At 42.0% G+C, this 19,568-nt stretch overlaps 2 protein-coding genes across 4 annotated transcripts in view; both read right to left on the bottom strand.

The window, feature by feature from the left end:
* Positions 1-3,222: 3,222 nt before the first annotated feature.
* b3galt8 (beta-1,3-galactosyltransferase 8) lies at positions 3,223-6,049 on the bottom strand. Its single transcript, XM_010745757.3, has one exon. It carries the CDS (start codon positions 5,542-5,544, stop codon positions 4,582-4,584), a length of 963 nt encoding a protein of 320 aa, XP_010744059.1. The 5' UTR covers positions 5,545-6,049; the 3' UTR covers positions 3,223-4,581.
* A 2,445-nt stretch (positions 6,050-8,494) lies between these two features.
* The window catches only part of tncb (tenascin Cb), a 38,493-nt gene continuing 27,419 nt past the window's right edge, over positions 8,495-19,568 (bottom strand). For 2 of the 3 annotated variants that reach the window (XM_010745755.3, XM_010745756.3), the window contains 11 exons: positions 14,673-14,795; positions 13,450-13,593; positions 13,206-13,325; positions 12,741-12,884; positions 12,411-12,541; positions 12,176-12,308; positions 11,450-11,601; positions 11,152-11,248; positions 10,375-10,536; positions 10,049-10,212; positions 8,495-9,624 (listed from right to left, as the gene is read on the bottom strand). In XM_010745755.3, coding sequence (XP_010744057.1) covers positions 9,514-9,624; positions 10,049-10,212; positions 10,375-10,536; positions 11,152-11,248; positions 11,450-11,601; positions 12,176-12,308; positions 12,411-12,541; positions 12,741-12,884; positions 13,206-13,325; positions 13,450-13,593; positions 14,673-14,795 — 1,481 coding nt within the window. In that variant the 3' untranslated portion in view covers positions 8,495-9,513. Of the gene's footprint in view, positions 9,625-10,048; positions 10,213-10,374; positions 10,537-11,151; positions 11,249-11,449; positions 11,602-12,175; positions 12,309-12,410; positions 12,542-12,740; positions 12,885-13,205; positions 13,326-13,449; positions 13,594-14,672; positions 14,796-16,155; positions 16,429-19,568 lie in introns of all 3 variants that reach the window. The other variant, XM_010745754.3, reaches the window with a different exon arrangement.

Genomic DNA, 19,568 nt, shown 5'->3' with positions numbered 1-19,568 from the left:
TGCCCACAACTCCCTCTCCAGTTCAGCCACAGGTATGGCTCCATTTGAGTGCACCCTAGGATACCTGCCACCTCTTTTCCCCGCCCAGGAGGGGGAGATTGCAGTCCCATCATCTTCGCTGCTGCCGCAGGATTTGGAGGCAGGCTCGCTCCGCTCTACTCCGCTTGGCACAAAGGAACCGCCTATTGGCTGACCGGCGCCACACCCCCGCACCAGCCTATCGACGAGGTCAGAGTGTCTGGTTGTCCTCCAAGAACATTCCCCTTAAGACAGATTCGAGAAAACTGTCTCCTCGCTACCTGGGTCCATTCAAGATTCTATCAGTCATTAACCCTGTTACCATGAAACTGAAACTCCCCTCTGCCCTCAGGGTGCATCCTGTATTTCACGTTTCACAGTTAAAACCGGTCATTGACATTCATCCACTTCAAGTAAGTAAAGTTTCTTTCCCTGCATATGCCTGTCTGCAATTGGGTCCACTCCTGAACCTGAAAAATGGATGTCTTTATCTGTACACCTCAGCAATTAAACTAACAATTAAATCAAATTTCCCAAATGTTAGATTTGGCCAGCATTATTTGACTCTGATCTTATTCTATGACCACATAAAGCAGTAATAAGATCAGCTTTTTATCGTCTTAGAACTACAGCCCAACTCAGGGACTTTATGTCAAAGAGAGCTAAAGAGAGAAAGTTAGGAAGCTGCAAACATAACTTGTTCACAACCACGTTGCTCAATCGCCTGATCTGATTGTTAATAAAGAGCCATTGACATAACACTGTTTCTCCTGTGATAAAGACACAGTGATCTGTTTGGTTGCAGATTTCAGCTGTGGTTTGGTTTCTGCAGAGAATTGTGGACTTGTGAGACTGCTGTAGGTGTTGCAGGTTTGCTGTGTGGCTGCCATCTGCTGACACTTGGCCGCACCGGTGAATCATGAAGCAGCAGCCGTCTATTTCAGAGCCCACTCACTGGCTCTGCCACCGGCGACAGCCAACCGGCCAGTCATTACACAGCACGTAATGCCATTACCTTCTGCTCTCTGTGGTTCACCATCGTTCAGTCTTTTGATTGCATATATAACAGGCCTTTTTTTTTAATAATCAGAAATCAGTATTAACTCACTCTACAGGTGATCCATCACTGCTGGGAAAGCGTTTTTAAGAAGTATTATATCTTACACATGCAGCAAAGGGATGTATATATTAATGAGGACCAAGTTGGTTTCATTAAAGGACCAGCTTGTTAGGGTTTAGTTTGCATCCAGAGGAGCAGTTTCTGATTGCAACTGCCTTGACTCACCCTCTTGTTCCTATGACGGCTGCAAAACGTGTAGAAACATTGGGGTTAAACATGCTGCACCACTTCTACCCTTCATCAGCAAGTTCAGTGTCTTTTCCGGATACAGAAGAAATGTCAGAAGCAATGCCTGTGGGCAGTCTGAAACAGAAAAACCTCTTTAAAATATACTTAGGAATATACATAACAAACTAATTCTATTCTCCTCTTTGAACACATTACATTAGATTTGGAAAATTAGAATGTCCTCAGTTGGGTCATGTTGCTCTGTTGAAAAAGATCCTTCAATTGATCCAAATAAACAAAACTATCAATAATTTGAATAGCTGGTTGTGTTCCTTCTTAAGGGCTAACAAGTCACGATGCTGCATCTTCATCAAAGGGTGGTCTTCACCTTCCTGACATCTGAACTCATTATTTTTGATTAATAATATTTGCCAGTTACCTTTTGTACTATTATTAAAATGTCTCAGGTTGGAAGGTAGAACTCAGATCTGTCTTTCATTTCTTGCCAGCTACAACAGACACTGGTTTCTAGATCTGGGCAACTAAATGCTTTTCTAATGTGTTACCTCTATGTCTGCAATTGGGTCCACTTCTGAACCTGAAAAATGCATGTCTTTATCTGTACACCTCAGCAATTAAACTAACAATTAAATTACATTTTCTAACGTGTGATTTATCTGACCTCTCCACTTTAATGTCTTTTATTTCCTATTACTTACAGATACAGAATTATATTAGGAAGGCACTATTCTCCAATCTAAGTTCTTCATGTGCAGAGAGGAAGGTAATTGTATGCTACTGCAGGCCCCCAGTCACTTTAAAAAGGCACATGGAAAAGGGAATTTAATGTAGATATTACATGAATAATGGGATGATGTGTGAGAGGATTTCATGCATCTGTAATAGAATAAAGACTTTACACAGAGCTTGTATTTTCTTCCTAATGCCATAGATGTGATGCTTGTCTCTTCGATGTCTCTATAAATAGAGATGGCTAGTCTCACCTATTGTCTGTGGTATTTCTGGAGAATACAGAGCTTTTGGCATGTTAGGAAAGGAAATAATCTAGAAACTGACCATTATGCATGCTACTACCAAATTACTGCTAAATAAAAAGGGAAAGTTTATAAAGGGAAACTGAAATGCTCATTGGAAGAAAGTGCAACTATAATTATATGCATTACATATTGTGTGAATATGTTTCCTCAGATCACTTCATTAATGTCTTATATTGGACTGGATATATCTACTATTCTTACCAGAGGGTTTATGTAGTATGGGAACATTATGCAATGCCTGATTCAGAGTCAATCTAAAAAAATAGGTTAGGAAAGACAAGACATCTTTTCAAAAACTGTATTACAGTAAAGTAACTAAATAAATTTATTCAAGGACTACACTACTTTTACTTTTAGTATTTACAGTTGATGCTTCTTTATACTGTCTATCTTTACACTCCACAACACTCAGAGGAAAAAGCTTAACTTTTTACTTCATTACAACACACGACAACTGTAGTCACTCAATTTAACAAAAAAAAAAAATCTACTTCTTTTGTTGTTTGTTTGTTTTGTATTTTCTTTTTGGCATTTTTTACATTATGTTCTAAAATAATAACAAAAATATTCTAAAGGTTCAATGCATGGTTGTGTACAGGACTAACAGATTGTCTGGATGGGAACAGCTTTCACAATGCAATATGAGAAATGCTCGGTTTTATTAACCCATGGAGGGTCTGTTCTTCTTGTCTTCAGTTTTCCAGACAGGGAAAACTGAAGAACGGAGTTGTACCTGGACCACCTAAAGTGGTCCAGACTGAAAACAACAAAACATCAGGAGTAATAAAGAGTGATGGAAAATAACCTTAAATTACTCAGTCACACTTAAATTATAATGAAGTGACTCACAGACAAACACTGCATGCAGTATCTTTATTTTTCTCATTAATATGCAGTGTTAATATCCAATGCTGAAGTACATTATAAATCTCTGAGGTATTGTGGTGTACAGTGTATCACAGTTAACAGTGTCACACTGCTCTCTGAGTGACAGAAAAAGAATGATCACTGTCTCTAGGCACTGAGTCAACAAACAGAATTATAAAACTGAACCGTTGAAGTGATTTACACATCATGAGCACACACTGACACCTGTTGGCCCTCATGTGAAACTACAACACACATAAATAGGCACACTAACCTGAGACATATGCTGCAGGTTATTACAGAATTCCATATTATATGAAGCTCTTTATATAGTATATAGTAGCAATGCAATGTAGCACAGAGATATTTTCTCTATATCTAACTGAAGAATAAATACAATGGCAATTAAATGGATTATTTAAACAGACAAACACATTATGTCACATAGCCACGTACAGGACAGACCAACAGCAGCAAAAGTATATGATATGAGTTTTCCAGCACTTTGGATAAAGAAGTTAAAGCTGCTTGCAGTAAATATATTAGCTCTTTAGAAGTGTAGGCTGTAATGCAAACAGCTCATGACAGACGCGGTACATTCTTTTAAGGCTGCAGCTAACTGATACTTTGATTATCTATTAGAGCTGATACAATGGATCCATCAACAACAGAAAAATAATCTACAACTGTGGTGATTTGTTGCATTTTTTGGTCTTGTGTAAGTAATGTATGTAAACATTTCTACATTACACAGTGTTTCAGAGGCGCACAAAATATAAATTCAAACACAGATGGTCTTTGATATCACTGATGTGATTGAAACCTGAATATCTTTGGCTTTTCAGCATGTTTTCATCAGATTTTTAACTTAAATGATGTAAACAATTGACAACTGACAACAGCTGACTCATTGAAAGTCCATTAATTATGTCAGAGCTACATTCTTTAACATCTAAAACTGTTAAATTCCCTGATTATAAAATGAATATATTGTCATTTCTTTTAATAACCAAATATTATTTAGTTTCAGTTTCTTAATTGTTGGGATGTGTTTCATTCTGACATTCGGAATGTTGAAAAGCTGCTATACTCACATTCCTGCAGTTTTTCCAGGCCTCCTCACAGGACCGTGGAACATGCTGCATGCGTGTCATACGAGTTTAATGTCATTTTAATTGAATGGCTCTGAGAGGTAAAGCTAACCTGTATTAACCTATACAGAAAATGTACAGGTGGCCAATTAAACCAGCCTTTAACCTGAACACCCCCTTCCCTGTGGGGTGTGTTTAATGGCTTTTCTTCCTTTACAGCAGGCTACTTGTATCATTACTGAGAACCTTGGTAATGCTGTCAGCAGCTTGTATGGCCTTTGGAAAAGTCTGGCCAAACACGCAGGAGCTCTGAAGGCTTGAACTGGTTGACAATGACCAGTTTGGCAAAAGTGCACCTGTCGTAGTCCAGCTTTCTTAATTCGAACAGGTTCCTGAAGGTCAGCAGGCTGAGGGAGTACGCTGGCCGGACGCCCAGCACTCGCAAGCACAACCCTACATAGACATCCTCCAGGGGGATCATCCGGACAAACCTGGACGCCCAGGAGATCCTGGCAGCCAAGTCTGCAGAAAAGACATACCCAGCTCCAGACACATACCAGGGGAAGCTGTCCTCGGGGTACAGCTCCTCTGACACGTGCCACTTGCTGTTGCTGTCCCTCCTCGGAGTGCCGTCACGTATCACTGACCCTGTGATGAAGCCCTGCCTGGGGGAGCCCCTCAGGCGTCTGATGACGTAGAAAACGTTCACAAAGATGTCAGCGTCCACCTTCATGGCATAGGCGGTGTTTGGACAGTGGGTGGCCAGCCAGTTCATCATCATCATGGTTTTGATAGTCAGGTTCTGGTAGCTGTCCTGGAAGTTCACCTGGATGATGTCTGCATGTTTCACGCTCTCCTCCTCCAGCTGAGCCTGGATGCTGGACACTACCTGCCCCCCCCCAGGGACCCCCACGTAGAACAGAGTAAGGGTGTCCTGACTAGGAGCCCCCCATGTTTTCCTCACGGCCTCCCTTGCTGCAGCCTCCTGAGGAGCAACAGGGACCATAAACAGCAGGAAGGGGCTTCTGTTCTCGCACACAGCGGGCTGGTTGAGAATGTAGCGGTATGTTTGAGGAGATAGGACCCTGTACTCCTCAACAGGAACAGGACTCGGCGTTGAATGTTTACCCAGTGCTACTCTGCTCACTATATGAGCAGAGAGGACTAACACGGCTGAAACGGCGAGTAACTTCACCAATCTCCAGGCATAAGTTATCCTCATGGCCTCAGAGTTCTCTGCTTGTTCCCTCTGTAGCCCTGGGATAGGGTCCCGGTGAAGTCGCACGGCATTTCAGTCCGGACCGGAGGGCACGGTCACTCCCACTTCAGGCGAGGCGAGGCGGGTCTGAACAGGAAATGGAACAGCTGCCTCATTTATCAAATCACGGTGGCTACGGTCACACATACGCAAAAACAGGCGGGAAGTCGCTCAAAGTTCACCAAAGCTCAATTCAAAATTCGCCGGTGTTTATTTCGCGTATGTGTGACCGTAGCCTGAACCGACCACAGCGGGCAGGAGTGACAGCTCTGCTCGGTATACCCCACCCGATAAGCACCGACTCCTCTTCTTCATCTAATCAATGTCTGGCAGGCAGTACACCGAAAGCCGTCATGCCGCCCTCCACAGACAACACTGCTTCTGTGCAAATGTTAAAGCAGACACTTTTCTCACGTTTGTACTTTCTAGTTTGTTTAAGCCAACAATGGAGCCCTTAATTAGTTTAGTTTTTTCCTCGTTTAACCTGTAAAGCAGGAAGAGGACGTGGTTTGGACCTGGCCCAGCTGGCTAAGAATAGAAGTGGATCCTGTCATGACTGAAATCACAAGACAGGTTGTCTCGAATATTCTTTACTTACTTTTACTTTTACTTTATTGTCAATTCTGCCATATGTGCAGGATATACAGAGAATTTAAATAACGTTTCCTGATTAAATATAAAATATATGCAAGTGAAAAGATATCTAAAAAAGATATCTAAGAAGACATTTACCATAATTATCAATATGAGTTTCCCATGTTAATCATCCTTCCACACACACCGTGGCTCAGAGGAAGATGAACACTCTCATCTCAGCATTTTGAAATATGTTATTAATCAGTGACTGGACCATTATCAAAGACATCAACAGTGTAAAAGACCTCCTTCCCATTTCTCACCTAAATTGACCAGTGACTGAGGTTTAAGCACACCTTGTCTCCACACAGAATTGTGTTGAGTTTCAGCTAAAATTAAAGCTGCAAGCAGCGATGGTCGGGCCCTCGCACATGTGCGCACGTCGAAATGTTTCAGACAGTTCTGAGAAGGTGCTTCCTGATTTCTTCTTTGAATGATTTTTATGGATGGCCACGCCCACACCATTTCCTTACAATTCATCATTTTGATAACTTTCACTCAGTACGTCTATATGAACACACCTACTAAGTTTGAAGTGAATTGGATAAAATCCCTAGGAGTTCGTTCAAACATGACCCCTTGTCAACCAGGCCGAAACACCAAAAATGGTGATTTTCATTCTTAAATATCTTGCTTCCTGTTCATTGTAGCCCATTGCTCCAAGAGACTTTTTTGTAGGTCTTGCCATGTTCTACAATTCGGCTTTCAGAACTCTGTGTCCAAAACTGTGGCGGGGCTGTTCCAAAGAAAAATTCCAGGGGGCACTATAGAGCGCTTTTGCCCTGCCCCCTAAATAATCATGCAGCCGAATTTTGCATAATATTGGTCTTAATAACCACAAGAAGTTTCAGACAGCTCTTTGAAAGTATATGAAAGCACTACACGTGAATGTCTGAGAATCACAAGCAATCAGCAGGTGTTTCCTGCCGATTTCTTCTTTGAATGATTTTTATGGATCGTCACACCCACACTGATGCCATTGGGCTGAGGTTTCATAACTCTGTGCCCGAAACTGTGGCGGGGCTGCCTCAAAGAAAAGTTCAAGGGGGCGCTATGGAGCGTTTTTGCCATGCCCACCAAATGATATTATGCAGCCGAATTGTGCATTAACAACCACAAGTCTTAACAACCACAAGAAGTTTCAGACAGCTCTGAGGAAGTATATGGTAGCGCAACACTTTTGCCCGAAAATCAGCCCAAAAATCAATGGAGTCTCTTTTTTTTTTTTTAAATCGGCAATGTTGACTTTGACGCGCCATCACTGCCATGCCCTCTGATGAAATGTTGTGATTTTGATAACTTTTCATTGTCAAGGCCTTGAGAACACACACGCCAAGTTTAAAGCACATCGGATGAAATCCCTAGGAGGAGTTTGTTCAAATGCGACCCCTGGAAATGACCCCAAAAACACAAAAGTCAAAAATTGGACGCCGTACGCTTCACTGTAGCCCGGGTCACCAAGAGACTTTTTTGTGCATCTCGGCATGTTACATACTCCCTCCAAATTTCATACACATGGACGAAACCGTGGCGAGGGGCCCCTGAAAACACACGCCTAGGTGGCCATGTGTGAGACCCCCGAAATGCGTAATTTCATGCCCGACTTTTGGGGGGTAGGCAAATTTTCAAATTTTCATGGGGATATGGGCCGGAAATGCAATTTACTTTTAAACGTCGTTCAGCGTTCAAAATCCAATAGGGCCTCGCCCCAGCGTGCTGTGCTCGGGCCCTAATAATATGCAGTGTCCCCAGTAAATTAACAGAAGCATCACAGTGAGACTCCTTTATGTCGCCGGACTGTCAGAACATTGGTCTCCCCCAAAAAAGGTGAAAGACAGGTCAAGATTTGTTGTGAGCTTTTCTTTATCACTGACATCCGTGAATAAATCCTCTGGACACCTTCCTTTTAAACGAACTGTTTTATTGTAATACAGTTTACAGAGAAACACCTGTTGTTCACCCAGTTATAAACAAACAAAACAATAGAAACAAACTTAATTTACACACAGGCATTCTTTAGATAGTCAGTGGTTTAGTATGCTGCTGTAGCAAGGGTTGGGGTGGGGGTTTGGGAGGGTAGAAACAGTCACTAGTTCTCTAGTTTTGGCCTGTTCAAACACTATTGTCATCAACATAAGCATAGAGACCTTACTACATCAACTGTACTTCAATTAGAATTGGCCTTTTTTTTCATGTTCTTGAGCATCAACATCTTTTGTGTGAACAACACATGACATATATATGCACTGTATTCACATTTTGCAAAAAGAAAGAAAAAAAAAACTCTTATCACCGCATTTCATCCGCATTTCATTATATACTGGATAACAGGTCCTGTCTCGGATTCATGAGAGAACAAAACAAAACACATCAGCTTTTCTTTTCTCTGTTCATTAGCTTTTAAAAACACAATACTGTGGCTGGAGCATGATGCTTTCAGGGACTCACATAATGAATGCAAACATTGCCACCCACATGGACATGGGAAATTTTTTAATTTTTTTTTTTTATTTCCATTTCTATCACATCAGATGTCGGTTTATGTTGCGGGAGATGAGGGAGCCTGGGGGAGGATAAAGTGACACTGAGACATGTTAAGTTGCACAAAGACAAACAAATGGCAAGTTAGATGGAGATATCTGACATCTGAGCAGTGCCATCTGAGGAATATCCCTTTTCAAATGTTTAAATCAGATGTATACATGTGCAGTTCTGTACAATTTTCTAGGATAATGCAGTTGAATTATCACTGTATTATCAGTTTTAGCAAAGAGGCCTTGAACCTAAACAAGACCACATTATACTATAAACAGCCTGTCCTTTCTGTAAATTCCTAAATGCGGCTTGGGTGTGAAATAGGGAATTGTATTAATTACTGTACACAACATAATGCCCAAGCTGCATACTCGCCTCCCCACAAATGCTGCAACACAAGAGAAAGGATAAGAATCAGGTGAGATGGAGTTGTTTTTGCTCTCTTTGGTGCGTGAGTAGAATCTATGTGGGCTTGATTTAAGTCCAGTTTGTAACATGCACATCGATTTCCACACTGGCAGCATTTCCACAACCGTATCACAGGGGAATGGGGTTATGGAGTCGGGGTTGATCTGTGAGCGAATGAGAGGAGGGAAGGTGTGTTGGTTTTGCGCGGAGGCAGCAGGGCTCTTGGCAGTGGCTTTGGTTGCTGCAGGGAGTGTGGGTGTGGGAGTTGAGGTGGTTTTATGGGGAATCCAGACAGAGTAGTCGCAGCGTTGTTGTTGTTGTTGGTGGTGGTGGTTTTTGTTGGTGTTAGATCATTTATGATCGTTTCCTCCTCCCCTCCAGGTTTCTAAAGTTGGATGGCCTGATCTTCATCTCAGCAAACTCGATTGAATGCTCGTGGCCTTTCCAGTGGAACCAGTTTACACCCTGGAGAGGAAGAGATAGACAAATTATGTTAGTCAAAATAGAAGTTAACTTAACTTAACTTTTAACCTAACAATTTAATTTAACAATGACCATAACCTGTTGTACAGGGGCACCAATGGAACTCCGTCAGTGACCCCTAGAACCCCAGAAAGATCCTCAGAATCTTCGCAAGAACTAATGGGACACCATCAGAAACTGCCTGAAGGTCTCTCTTTACTGTATGAAACACCTTTAGGGACCTTCTGGAATCCCTTCAAACACACATCTACAGAAATCCTGGAATACCCTTAACTCAAAGGCTAATAGAACTCTATCAATGGCTGTCAGTGGTCCCAGGAGCCCCTCAAGGAGCCTAAATGAGGAATCACCCTCTATTTCAGAACATACAGTATGAGTCGTGCTGTAGGCTATGCCTGTACTGTACCTTGCTGTGACTGTTATCTCCATATCGTCCCATGAGGTTGACACGGTGGCAGTTTTTATACCAGAATGCTCCCTTATAGGACAGGGCGCAGTTGGTGACAGCAATATCATTGTCGTGGTCATAAGTGGAGAATGGGCGACCATGGTGGTAGGTCATAGAGTCACCTACAAAGATAGCAACAGAGAGAGAGAGAGAGAGTTGACTAAATGAAGTGTGGTACAGTTTCTGTTGGGAACAGGTGAACTGCAGGTGAACTGCATTGAGAGACGAGACAAACTAAAGCAATGTCTAAATGTTTGATTGCAGACTACAGAAGTCATCTTTACCTGCCGTTCCACTGTATCCTCCTACATGGACTTTGTAGCGGGTCCGAGGTTCAGAGACAGAGAACTTGTCGTACTGAGCGTAGGCCGTTTCGTCCTTATCTCTCAGGTCGACTCGGAGCTCGTACTGACCTCCAGCTGTGATCTTATGCAGGTTGGAAAGACCTGAGAGAGAGAGATTATATATACGCTAGATGGACAGCAATAACAACAATTCAGCCATGGCTTTGATAAGACGTGCTTATCAGATATGTTAATTTACATTGAAACAAGTAAAAATGTATATGTGATCTTTGAAAATTGTAGAAGAATCTCTTAGTGTTTGGTTTGTCTTGCATACAAACTTCTATCACTGCCACCAATCTTAAACTTGGATTCATTAGTAAATATGACTTTTTTCAGTCATCTACTGTGAAATGCTGATATTTCAGTCCACAAGTGTTTCTCCTCCCGAGAAGTGGTTTAGACTCTGCTACTCGTCCCCTAAAACCTTTAGACCACCTTCTATTGACAGGACTTTTGATGATTTGTCTGACTTTGCTGAAGTTGCTCAAGATTTTTAATAATAAAAAACTATTAGTGAATAGTGGATAGTGGAATGTTTAACAATGTAGAATTTCTTTGATCAAAATCTTTTGGAATAAATTTGCAACAAATATATATTCACACAAAATACATCACATCACAGTAGATGACTCTTGAATTTACTGGGGGGACATATTGAGATAGAACATATCCTGTTTTGTGGAGTGTTGATCTCTGATGTTTGCTAGAAATTACCCAGCCAGAATTCATCATTCATGTCACCGAAGCCAGCTGTGTAATTCTTCCAGTTGCGGAAAAACTCCAGTTTACCACTCTGGCGTCTGAGAAAAATCTGCAAGGAGAAAGACGATAAGAAATGAACAACTTAATAACTGATCACTACACATTGCCATAAAACCCAGATATGGCTTTTCAAATACAAAATGAAAGAAGCTCAAATCACAAAAGAAATCACATCAAACATTGTCATTAATAAAGAAATATGAATTAGTTTGAATTATTGGACATATATGTCTCTTAGCCGATGACTTACGATCCATCCACCTCCATCAGTGCTCATGTCGCAGTAAACCTGGATGGGTTGGCTCTCATCTCCACCCAGATAGATGGTGTACAGGCCTGATATGGTGTCGCCATTCAGTAGGGCCTGGGAGCAGTCCCTGGGGTATCTGTACAGCACGCCAGCTACACACACACAAACACACACGAAACATACGATATGATGAAATGGACTAATGGACGATTCTGTAACAAGGGAGTATAATCTAAGCCGACTGGGGATTTGTGAATGAGGTAGTGCAGAGGGAGTGGCAGATCATGTTTGGTATTTTTTTGGGTAACCCAGCATGCACTGGGCATCATGAGTCCATCAAGAAAACAAACACACATTCACACCTGATAGTTATCTAACCTTTGGACTGTGGGAGGAAACTGAACCACCTGGAAAAATCTGGCCCCTGGCCCAACATAGGACCTTCTTGATGAGAGGAGACAGTGCTGCCACTGATTATCTGACAGTAATGTCACTACTACTAAAATACCAAATTCTGATAAATTCCATGTCTCTGCTGTCTCTGCAGAAAAGTTTGCTGATCTTTAAGGATCATGTTTCTAGTGAACTTCCAGGTGTTACGAAATGCCCTCCCACTGCATCATTACTAATATTAAAATACACCTACTTTATACTTTATGAGATATCTTATAACAGACACAGCCCACCAGGGTTGAAACCTGTCCAGTGTGTGTGCATTCTACTCACTGGTGGTGAAGACAGTAGTGATGACTCGGCTTCTCTTAGGACCAGCAATAGCCTGCAGCTTGACTGAATACTCTGTGGAGGCGCTGAGCTGAGCCATGTTATAGGAGACAGCAGTGGGACTCAGGACCACCTCCTGAAAAAGGAAACAAGTTCTATTGTTCAATATTTTTATTGCAGAACACATTTTTTATAGATATGATGAACTACTGACAAGTATCTGGTGGTGTCTACTCACCCGGACGGTGCCGTCCGCAGACTCGAAGCTGAGAATGTATCCGGTGATGTCTGCACGAGGCGGCTTCCAGGTCAGCATGCCGCTCTCTGTTTGGATGTTAGTGGCTGCCAAGTCATGAGGGGCGTCCACATCTAAAAACACAACAGCCTTTTCAATAAATTCATATTTTGCTCTTTGTGTCAGGTGTTCAGCCCCTTTTTGTGACGATTATGTTTTAATTGATCATTCATTCACAAATTTCTGCTTGATGTCACAAACAATGCAAGAAACAAACAACAGTATCTTCGGCGTAGGGTAGAAACAGATCAACTTTTAGGAAGAAATGCTGACCCGTGGTAAACTCAGTTGTAGTGGCTGCACTCTTGGCCAAGTCCCTCACAGCATAGACCTTTACTGTGTAGTGTGTCGCCGGTGTCAGAGAGCTCATCTGAAACTCCACAACGTTTCCTGACACACGCTCCATTACTGGAGCAACTGGAACAACACAAACAGACAGGCCTTAAGTTAACACATCAAGGACAGGCATGTAGGGTAAGAGGCTGATTGTATAAAGGAAGCAAACATGACTTTTATGACTTTTTATCTGAACCTGCCTATAGGAATATTGGTGATGTTGTCTTTCCAGAATCTTGATTTTCTTTGCATATCTGTGCTAATTCTTTGCAGAAAGAATCAGTTCTCTGTGTTTTTCAGCATCTCGATGATAATTCAAGAATATATGATGGGAGAAGAACTGTTGTGTTGTGTATTGTCTGTGTTGTATTGTGTGTACATACACAGGTATACACTACATACCTGAGTCTGCACTATATGTGATGACATAGCCGTCTACAGTAGCGATGGCAGGTTGCCAGAGCAGAAGAGCTTCAGTGTCTGTGATGTTGACTGCAGTCAGACCACGGGGCTTATCCAGAGCTGTAACACACATGCACACACACATTGTCAGACATGTTAATAAATAAACACCCCATCGTTGTTTTGAATGTTATCGAACAGTGGCTATATAAGCAGTTTATCATTATTGTTAATTCCACGTTACCTGTGGTGACGCTGTCTGCTCCAGGCTCACTCTCCCTTTGACCCTTGACAGCAACAACAGTGACCTTATAGGTGACCCCAGGGGTCAGGTTGGGCAACACAGTCTGAGAGTCAGAGCCGTCCACTGTCAGTGTCTTTGCATTACCTGGGAGTCATTAGAAAAAAAATGAGTTTAAGATAAGATTCAATTCAATTTTATTTATATAACAATATATATCAGAGAAGCTTGTAGTCATTTAGATAATAGAATTCTAAAGCTAAATCTATACTTTTGTCTAAACTGTATATTATATATTTCATTCATCTATTACAGTCAACTGACAGAATCTGAAATGTTTTAAACATTAAAATAGATTTTCCCATTTATGGTTGTTTAACCCATACACATACATAGACCTGTGTTGTGTTGTTTTTATTAGCATTTAGCAGTTTTTCATAGCAGTTCTATTTGTAGGGGTAGATATCAATATCTATAATCTACTTTTAATTAACTAACTTTTGATTTCAAAACATAGACACTGAGTCTGACATGGCTAAATGGCATTACTTGGTGATGTATCTATAAATATTACATGCAGCAATCATATAATGGGAGTATAATGGAATAAAAAAAACAAAACATTTTTCTTAATATTTTTTCTCAATTTCTGATTTTTTTTCATTAGCTCTGGAGCTCTCAGCCTCAGCCTCTCATTCACAGTTTGGTCACTAGGGGGCAGAATCAGCCTATCGTTGGAGAAAAGAGTTTTGAATGTAGATGATGGAGGATGAAACTGGTTGGGAGGAAAGAACAGTAAGAATGCCTATACTGGCAATAAAGTCATCCATAACCTGGAATATATATGCTAATACTGATATTACAATCAGCCTATAGGAAGAAGTCTAAGCAGGGATGTAAGTCAGCGCTTTAAGGTTGTTGGGGGACACATTTTTATTTTGTAAATATTTAACTTCTATAATTTGTTTTCAATAATTTGGAGGATTCTTGAATCAAGCGACAGTGCTGCGATAATCAAATCAAATCAATTTTATTTGTATAGCCCAAAGTCACAAAATACATTTGCCTCAGAGGGCTTTACAATCTGTACAGGGAGTGACACCCTCTGTCCTTAGACCCTCGGTTCGAGTGAGGAAAAACTTGCCCACAAAAAAACCCTTAAGTAAGTGATAAGTGACCACATCCTCCCTTGGTAGTGAATGAATGTCACACATATAGTCACTGACCTCCATGAGCAGGCACATAAGTGACCCTGTAGCTGTCCACCCGAGCTCTTGGAACCACCCAGTGAACGGTGGCTGATGTGTCGGTGACATCAGAGAAGCGGATGCCCTTGGGTGAGCCCAGGTCTGGCACAAAAAAGACAGAAACCGCAGGTGGGGGAGAAAACACACACAAAAAACAGAAGGTTTAGTCAGTATGTGTTCTGCCTTCTCGGACTGATGAGGACTGTGTTAGTGTTGTCACATAACATCAAAAAAAGGCACAAAGTCAACATATGGTGAGCGTTTCCTGCTTTAGAATTTAAGCAGCAAGATAAGAACAGACATACACACACACACACACACACACACACATGTGTAGCCAAGGCAGATCCACCACTGAAAGGAACTAGTTTTAGAACAGAGCGAAAAAGAGAGTGTGTAAGAAAGAGCGAGGTAGACAGACAAAGGGGGCCTGGGGAGGCCTGGGCTCATGGAGAGACCCGTCCCAGCTAACAGAGAGCCACAGTATCTTCCGTGACAGACCTGAGGAGATTAACTTGCCCCCATTTCATGGCAACACAAAAGTGAAACATGCGCCACGCAACCCAAGAGTACAGCCTTACCCCCAGGGAGGACAGGGGACACAGCCACCCGTTCTATGTGACACAGATAACTGCCCCCCTCCCCTCCCCACACCCCCTCTACATTACTACTCCGACACATGGAGCCAGGCGGTCAAAGACAACACTTTGGAGGATGACTGGACAGGGACAACACAATGAAAGCAGCAAGCGTCAAGAGCTGAGTAAATGACCTGAGTGGGGTCAACAGATATTTCAGGAAGCTGTAATGCTGATATGTGCACAATTTACACAGAATTATAATCACTCAATGATGAGTAAACATAAGTGGTCAGTACTATAATACAAACAGGGTAACTTGGCATCATCAATAAACCTTCATCCATCATATCAGACTGGCCAAGACCTATTTTTAATAGAAGGCTGATATCAGTAAACCCATATGTCAGTCTAATTCTGGTCCAGCAGCAGTCTGGAGCCCTGAGATCAGCAGCCGGTAAGCTGCCATGTGGTCTCTGATATTGCTGTAAACCTGGGTTATGATGACAGGCCCTCTGCTGCTATCTCAGGTACACTGACAGACAGGTGGGGTGTTCAGTGTTTCTCATAGCTGCTGGCACACAGCCAGAATTGGTCATGTTCATGTTCATCATCATTGAAATGGATTCATTTCTTAAGACAGAGACAGTCTGTGCCAAATTGCAGCATTAAATGCCTCGGACAAAAACTGTGACGCTTTGTTACCGAGTTAGTAGACAAAAGACTAGTGATACAATAAGAAACAAGTGTTAGAACATAGGTATTGGGACAATGTTTTCATGCTGTTACCATAAAAGACAAAGACTCCACAATGACCACGTTGATAAGACCAAGAGTTTCAGTTCACACTTCTGATTTCTCGTTTCTGTCCTTTCACTGTGTACCTGTTCTCACCCCCTCGAGTACAGACTTGGTGCGTTTTCCCAAAATGAGCCCAAAGATTTCGATTTTGTACTCGATGTCTTCTGTGAGATCTGTAATGACCGTGCTTCGCTCCTCGCCACCCAGCACCAGCTCTCTTGGTTGACCTGGGCCCTCGGACTGGCTGACCATAATGACAAAGGTGTCCAAGGAATCCTCTTCAGCTGTCCAAGCCAGCCTAAAGCTCTCAGGGGTGACATCAGAGACTAGGAGAGCCTGCACCTCTGGTTCGGCCTCTGATTGACAGGGGAAAGTCAGTTTTCCTCTGTGGGACTTAAGAGTGCTTTGACATTTGAGGAACATGGCAGTGAAGTCATTGTGCAAATGCCAGCATTTGTTATGTAGAAGCTCAGCATCAGTCAACAAATAAGGAGTTTGCAGAGTGGAAAAAAAAGAGTTTCATGCAGTCTGGTTGAAATGAACAGGAAACAGTGGGCAGGTTGTTGAGCTACACGACAAAAGTATCCAGCTGCATCTTTTTTCAGGTTAGTTAACTGGACATATCAAAGCCACTGAGGTTAGTAATATAAAAACTGGTGACTAGAAGTGATTTTCAGAAAATCTTAGTAACACAATACATTAGTCTGACCTAGGGGCTGCACTGGGTCACTGTTTAATCAAAATTTAAACTGCTGTTTGAACATGGGAACACATTCAATATTCAATATTCAATCAAAAATGATCTGTTTGGAAAAAAAAAATAAATAAAAAAAATAACAAGCTGTGCAAACCATAGACCAGAAATAATTTTAGGAAGCATCAATAAAGGTCTTTTTTTTATTAGTCATGTGGCACCATGAAGTTTATCTGCACGTCTTTGAGAAATGTTTAGTTCTGAAACTACTTTTACTACTGTAGCTGTAAGGCTAACTGCTTACCAACCAGGCTAGTGAATCGTAAGTCACAATATCTCTCTCAGCTTCTCATTATTTATTATCCATATGCTAATATTTTGTATAGTTATTCAAGAAATAGTGAAATACATAATCTTATACTTAACTCTGTTACAACAGGTCTAATTTCACACAGTTAGTCAAAAGACAGACTTGCACTGACTCCTGCCTCATTAATTGTCTGCAGTCCTCTGCCCTCTGCTCTTTCATGGAGCTGAAACACTTCAGCAGATGAGGTTAGTGTATGGTGCCACACAGCTAAAAAGCTAAGACAGCTTCCTCCATTTTTGACTTGGACCAGGTTCTGTTCAGCACAATTTCACTGCAATTTCACTTTTTTATACTGATGTAGACTTTCTTTCTTCCCATGGTAGTAGATTACATTATTACTAAAATGGAATCTTTTGAAAAAAGTGATAGACCTGGACCTTTCTTGCACAATTCCAGGGATTTCAAAGTAAAGCAGCTTTGTCGAACAACAGCTGCTTCTCTGAGAACAGTTCTCAAACACAGTCCAGTGCAGACATAACTATGTGCATAAAGATGGGAGTGTGTGCATGTGGTGCTGTAAGAGCTGGTAGTTAAGCAGTCATTAGCAGCAGCAGCTAATAATGGCAGTGGTAAGAAGAGAGGCTGAGAGACAGCAAGACTCTACAGCTGCTGGAGAAAAAAGCTCTCTTTCTCCAGAGGATGAGTCCGCTGAAGCTAATTAGCCAGAGGAACTTCCGGTCGCAGCACAGATGGATACATGGACCAGACAGAGCTTTTAAAGCAGCCTGGATAGAAGCAGATATAAGTGGGCTCAGGAAAGCCTCAATAAAGCCCACTGCTCATTAAAACACTACACCAAATGTGAGGGTCTCAGGGGTCCTTGAACTAGCCTGAAACCCCTTTTTTTTATTGTGAGGGAAAATGCATTGAGGCATTTGTTGTGAGAAGAAGTGGTGGAAATGAGAAGCAGAGCAGACAAATCCCAGGGAGCTGTCACTCTTCATTAGCCGCTGGGCCAGGCTTTAGCTGGTCAGTGGAAGAGAGGGAGGGCCACATCCATCAGCTAACATGTGCTAGCTTGCTACTGATTTCACCCTCCCAACACCACCACCCCTCTTACCCCTCTACCCCTCTACCACATATCCCTCCACACCCCCCAAGACCTGAGGGAACACAATCCCTTCTCACAAAAGGGAGCCTGTTATTGGAGGAGGTACACGCTGGCGCCAGCTAACCTGCTGAAAAGGGTGTCTGCAAGTGGAAGCCCAGATCTGATTCAGTCTCGCCTGATAACTTAACGAGAGCAGCTTGTGGTCTTATGAATCACAACTGAGTCAAACTTGTTCTGGGTGATGTCCACATCTCTTTGTGGTTCCATCAGTCATTTGTTGTATAAAACTCCCTCTCTGGTAATCAAAGTTTCCTTACTTGCTTTTCAGAGGAGGACTTTATTTTCCCGACAGCATCTCTCTCCAGCAGACTGATCATGACCACCGTGCATAACATAATCAAATTAGTCAGCACTTGTATTCACAAGTTGGAATGTTTTATGGATTAAGTAATGCTAATGAAAAATGTTGAGATGGTTTTCGCCAGCCATTAGCATGCAGACAATGGGCCATGTTGAGCGCATGCCATATTCTGCGTGGCCCCAGAAGCCCCTGGCACCCTAGCACCAGAGCCCAGGGGCAATGGCAGCATGAGAATGAAGAGCAGTCCAGGCTTGGGGGAACTGGGGATGCATACAGAAGAGAGGCCTCACACAAAGTGACAAAAGCGCCTCAGGGTTGTTTTTTTTTTTTTTTTTTTTTCTTTTTTTTTTTTTTTTGTCCTCTGTCAATCCTCCCATCTTTCTTCCACTTGACTGATCCTCATCAGTGAAATGCTGAATGATAATGCCAGAAGAGATGCTGACATTAAAAAAAAGTAAACCAAAACTGGCTATTCTTGACCTTCTAGTCTCATCAGAATGGTTTCATAAGTTGACGGTGAGGATGTTAGTCCTCAAAAGGTATGTGGTTTGGATAGGCTTTATTTGTAAAGGTACTCAGAAGCCATTACGAGGTATCATTAGCAGATTTTGGTTTAAGTGTTTACAGCCCATTTGTTAAGCACACATTATTATTCACAGCATGTTAATCACTGATAATCACAGCGACTGGTATAGTGGGTGGGAAACCAGTGCACCTGTTGTGGACCAGCTAAACAGCACATTGACCTTTTTTTTTATGTGTTTCTACCCGTTTACATAACAGACTATGTGCCATTTCAGGCTGGACCCATACCAATAAGCAGACTGACAGCTTAAAGGTGGATCAAACGTGTATCTGCGGCTGGGCTAATATAGATTGAATGGGTTTTGTGTGGGTGTTGTGGTGGAGTTTTAGCCCATTTCACAATCCCTGCATCAAAGGAAGGATATGTGCACGATGGATGGCTGCTGAGGGGGTGTTTTATGGTGTTTTGGATATTGCACTCCGTCTGAATGACAA

Source organism: Larimichthys crocea, chromosome III (genome assembly GCF_000972845.2).
Source record: "Larimichthys crocea isolate SSNF chromosome III, L_crocea_2.0, whole genome shotgun sequence".
NCBI lineage: Eukaryota > Metazoa > Chordata > Actinopteri > Sciaenidae > Larimichthys > Larimichthys crocea.
This window is presented reverse-complemented; position numbering and strand designations above follow the sequence as displayed.

What these genes read in the sequence shown, in the direction of transcription:
- b3galt8 (XM_010745757.3), bottom strand. Translation starts at nt 5,544, where the DNA reads ATGAGGATAACTTATGCCTGGAGATTGGTGAAGTTACTCGCCGTTTCA.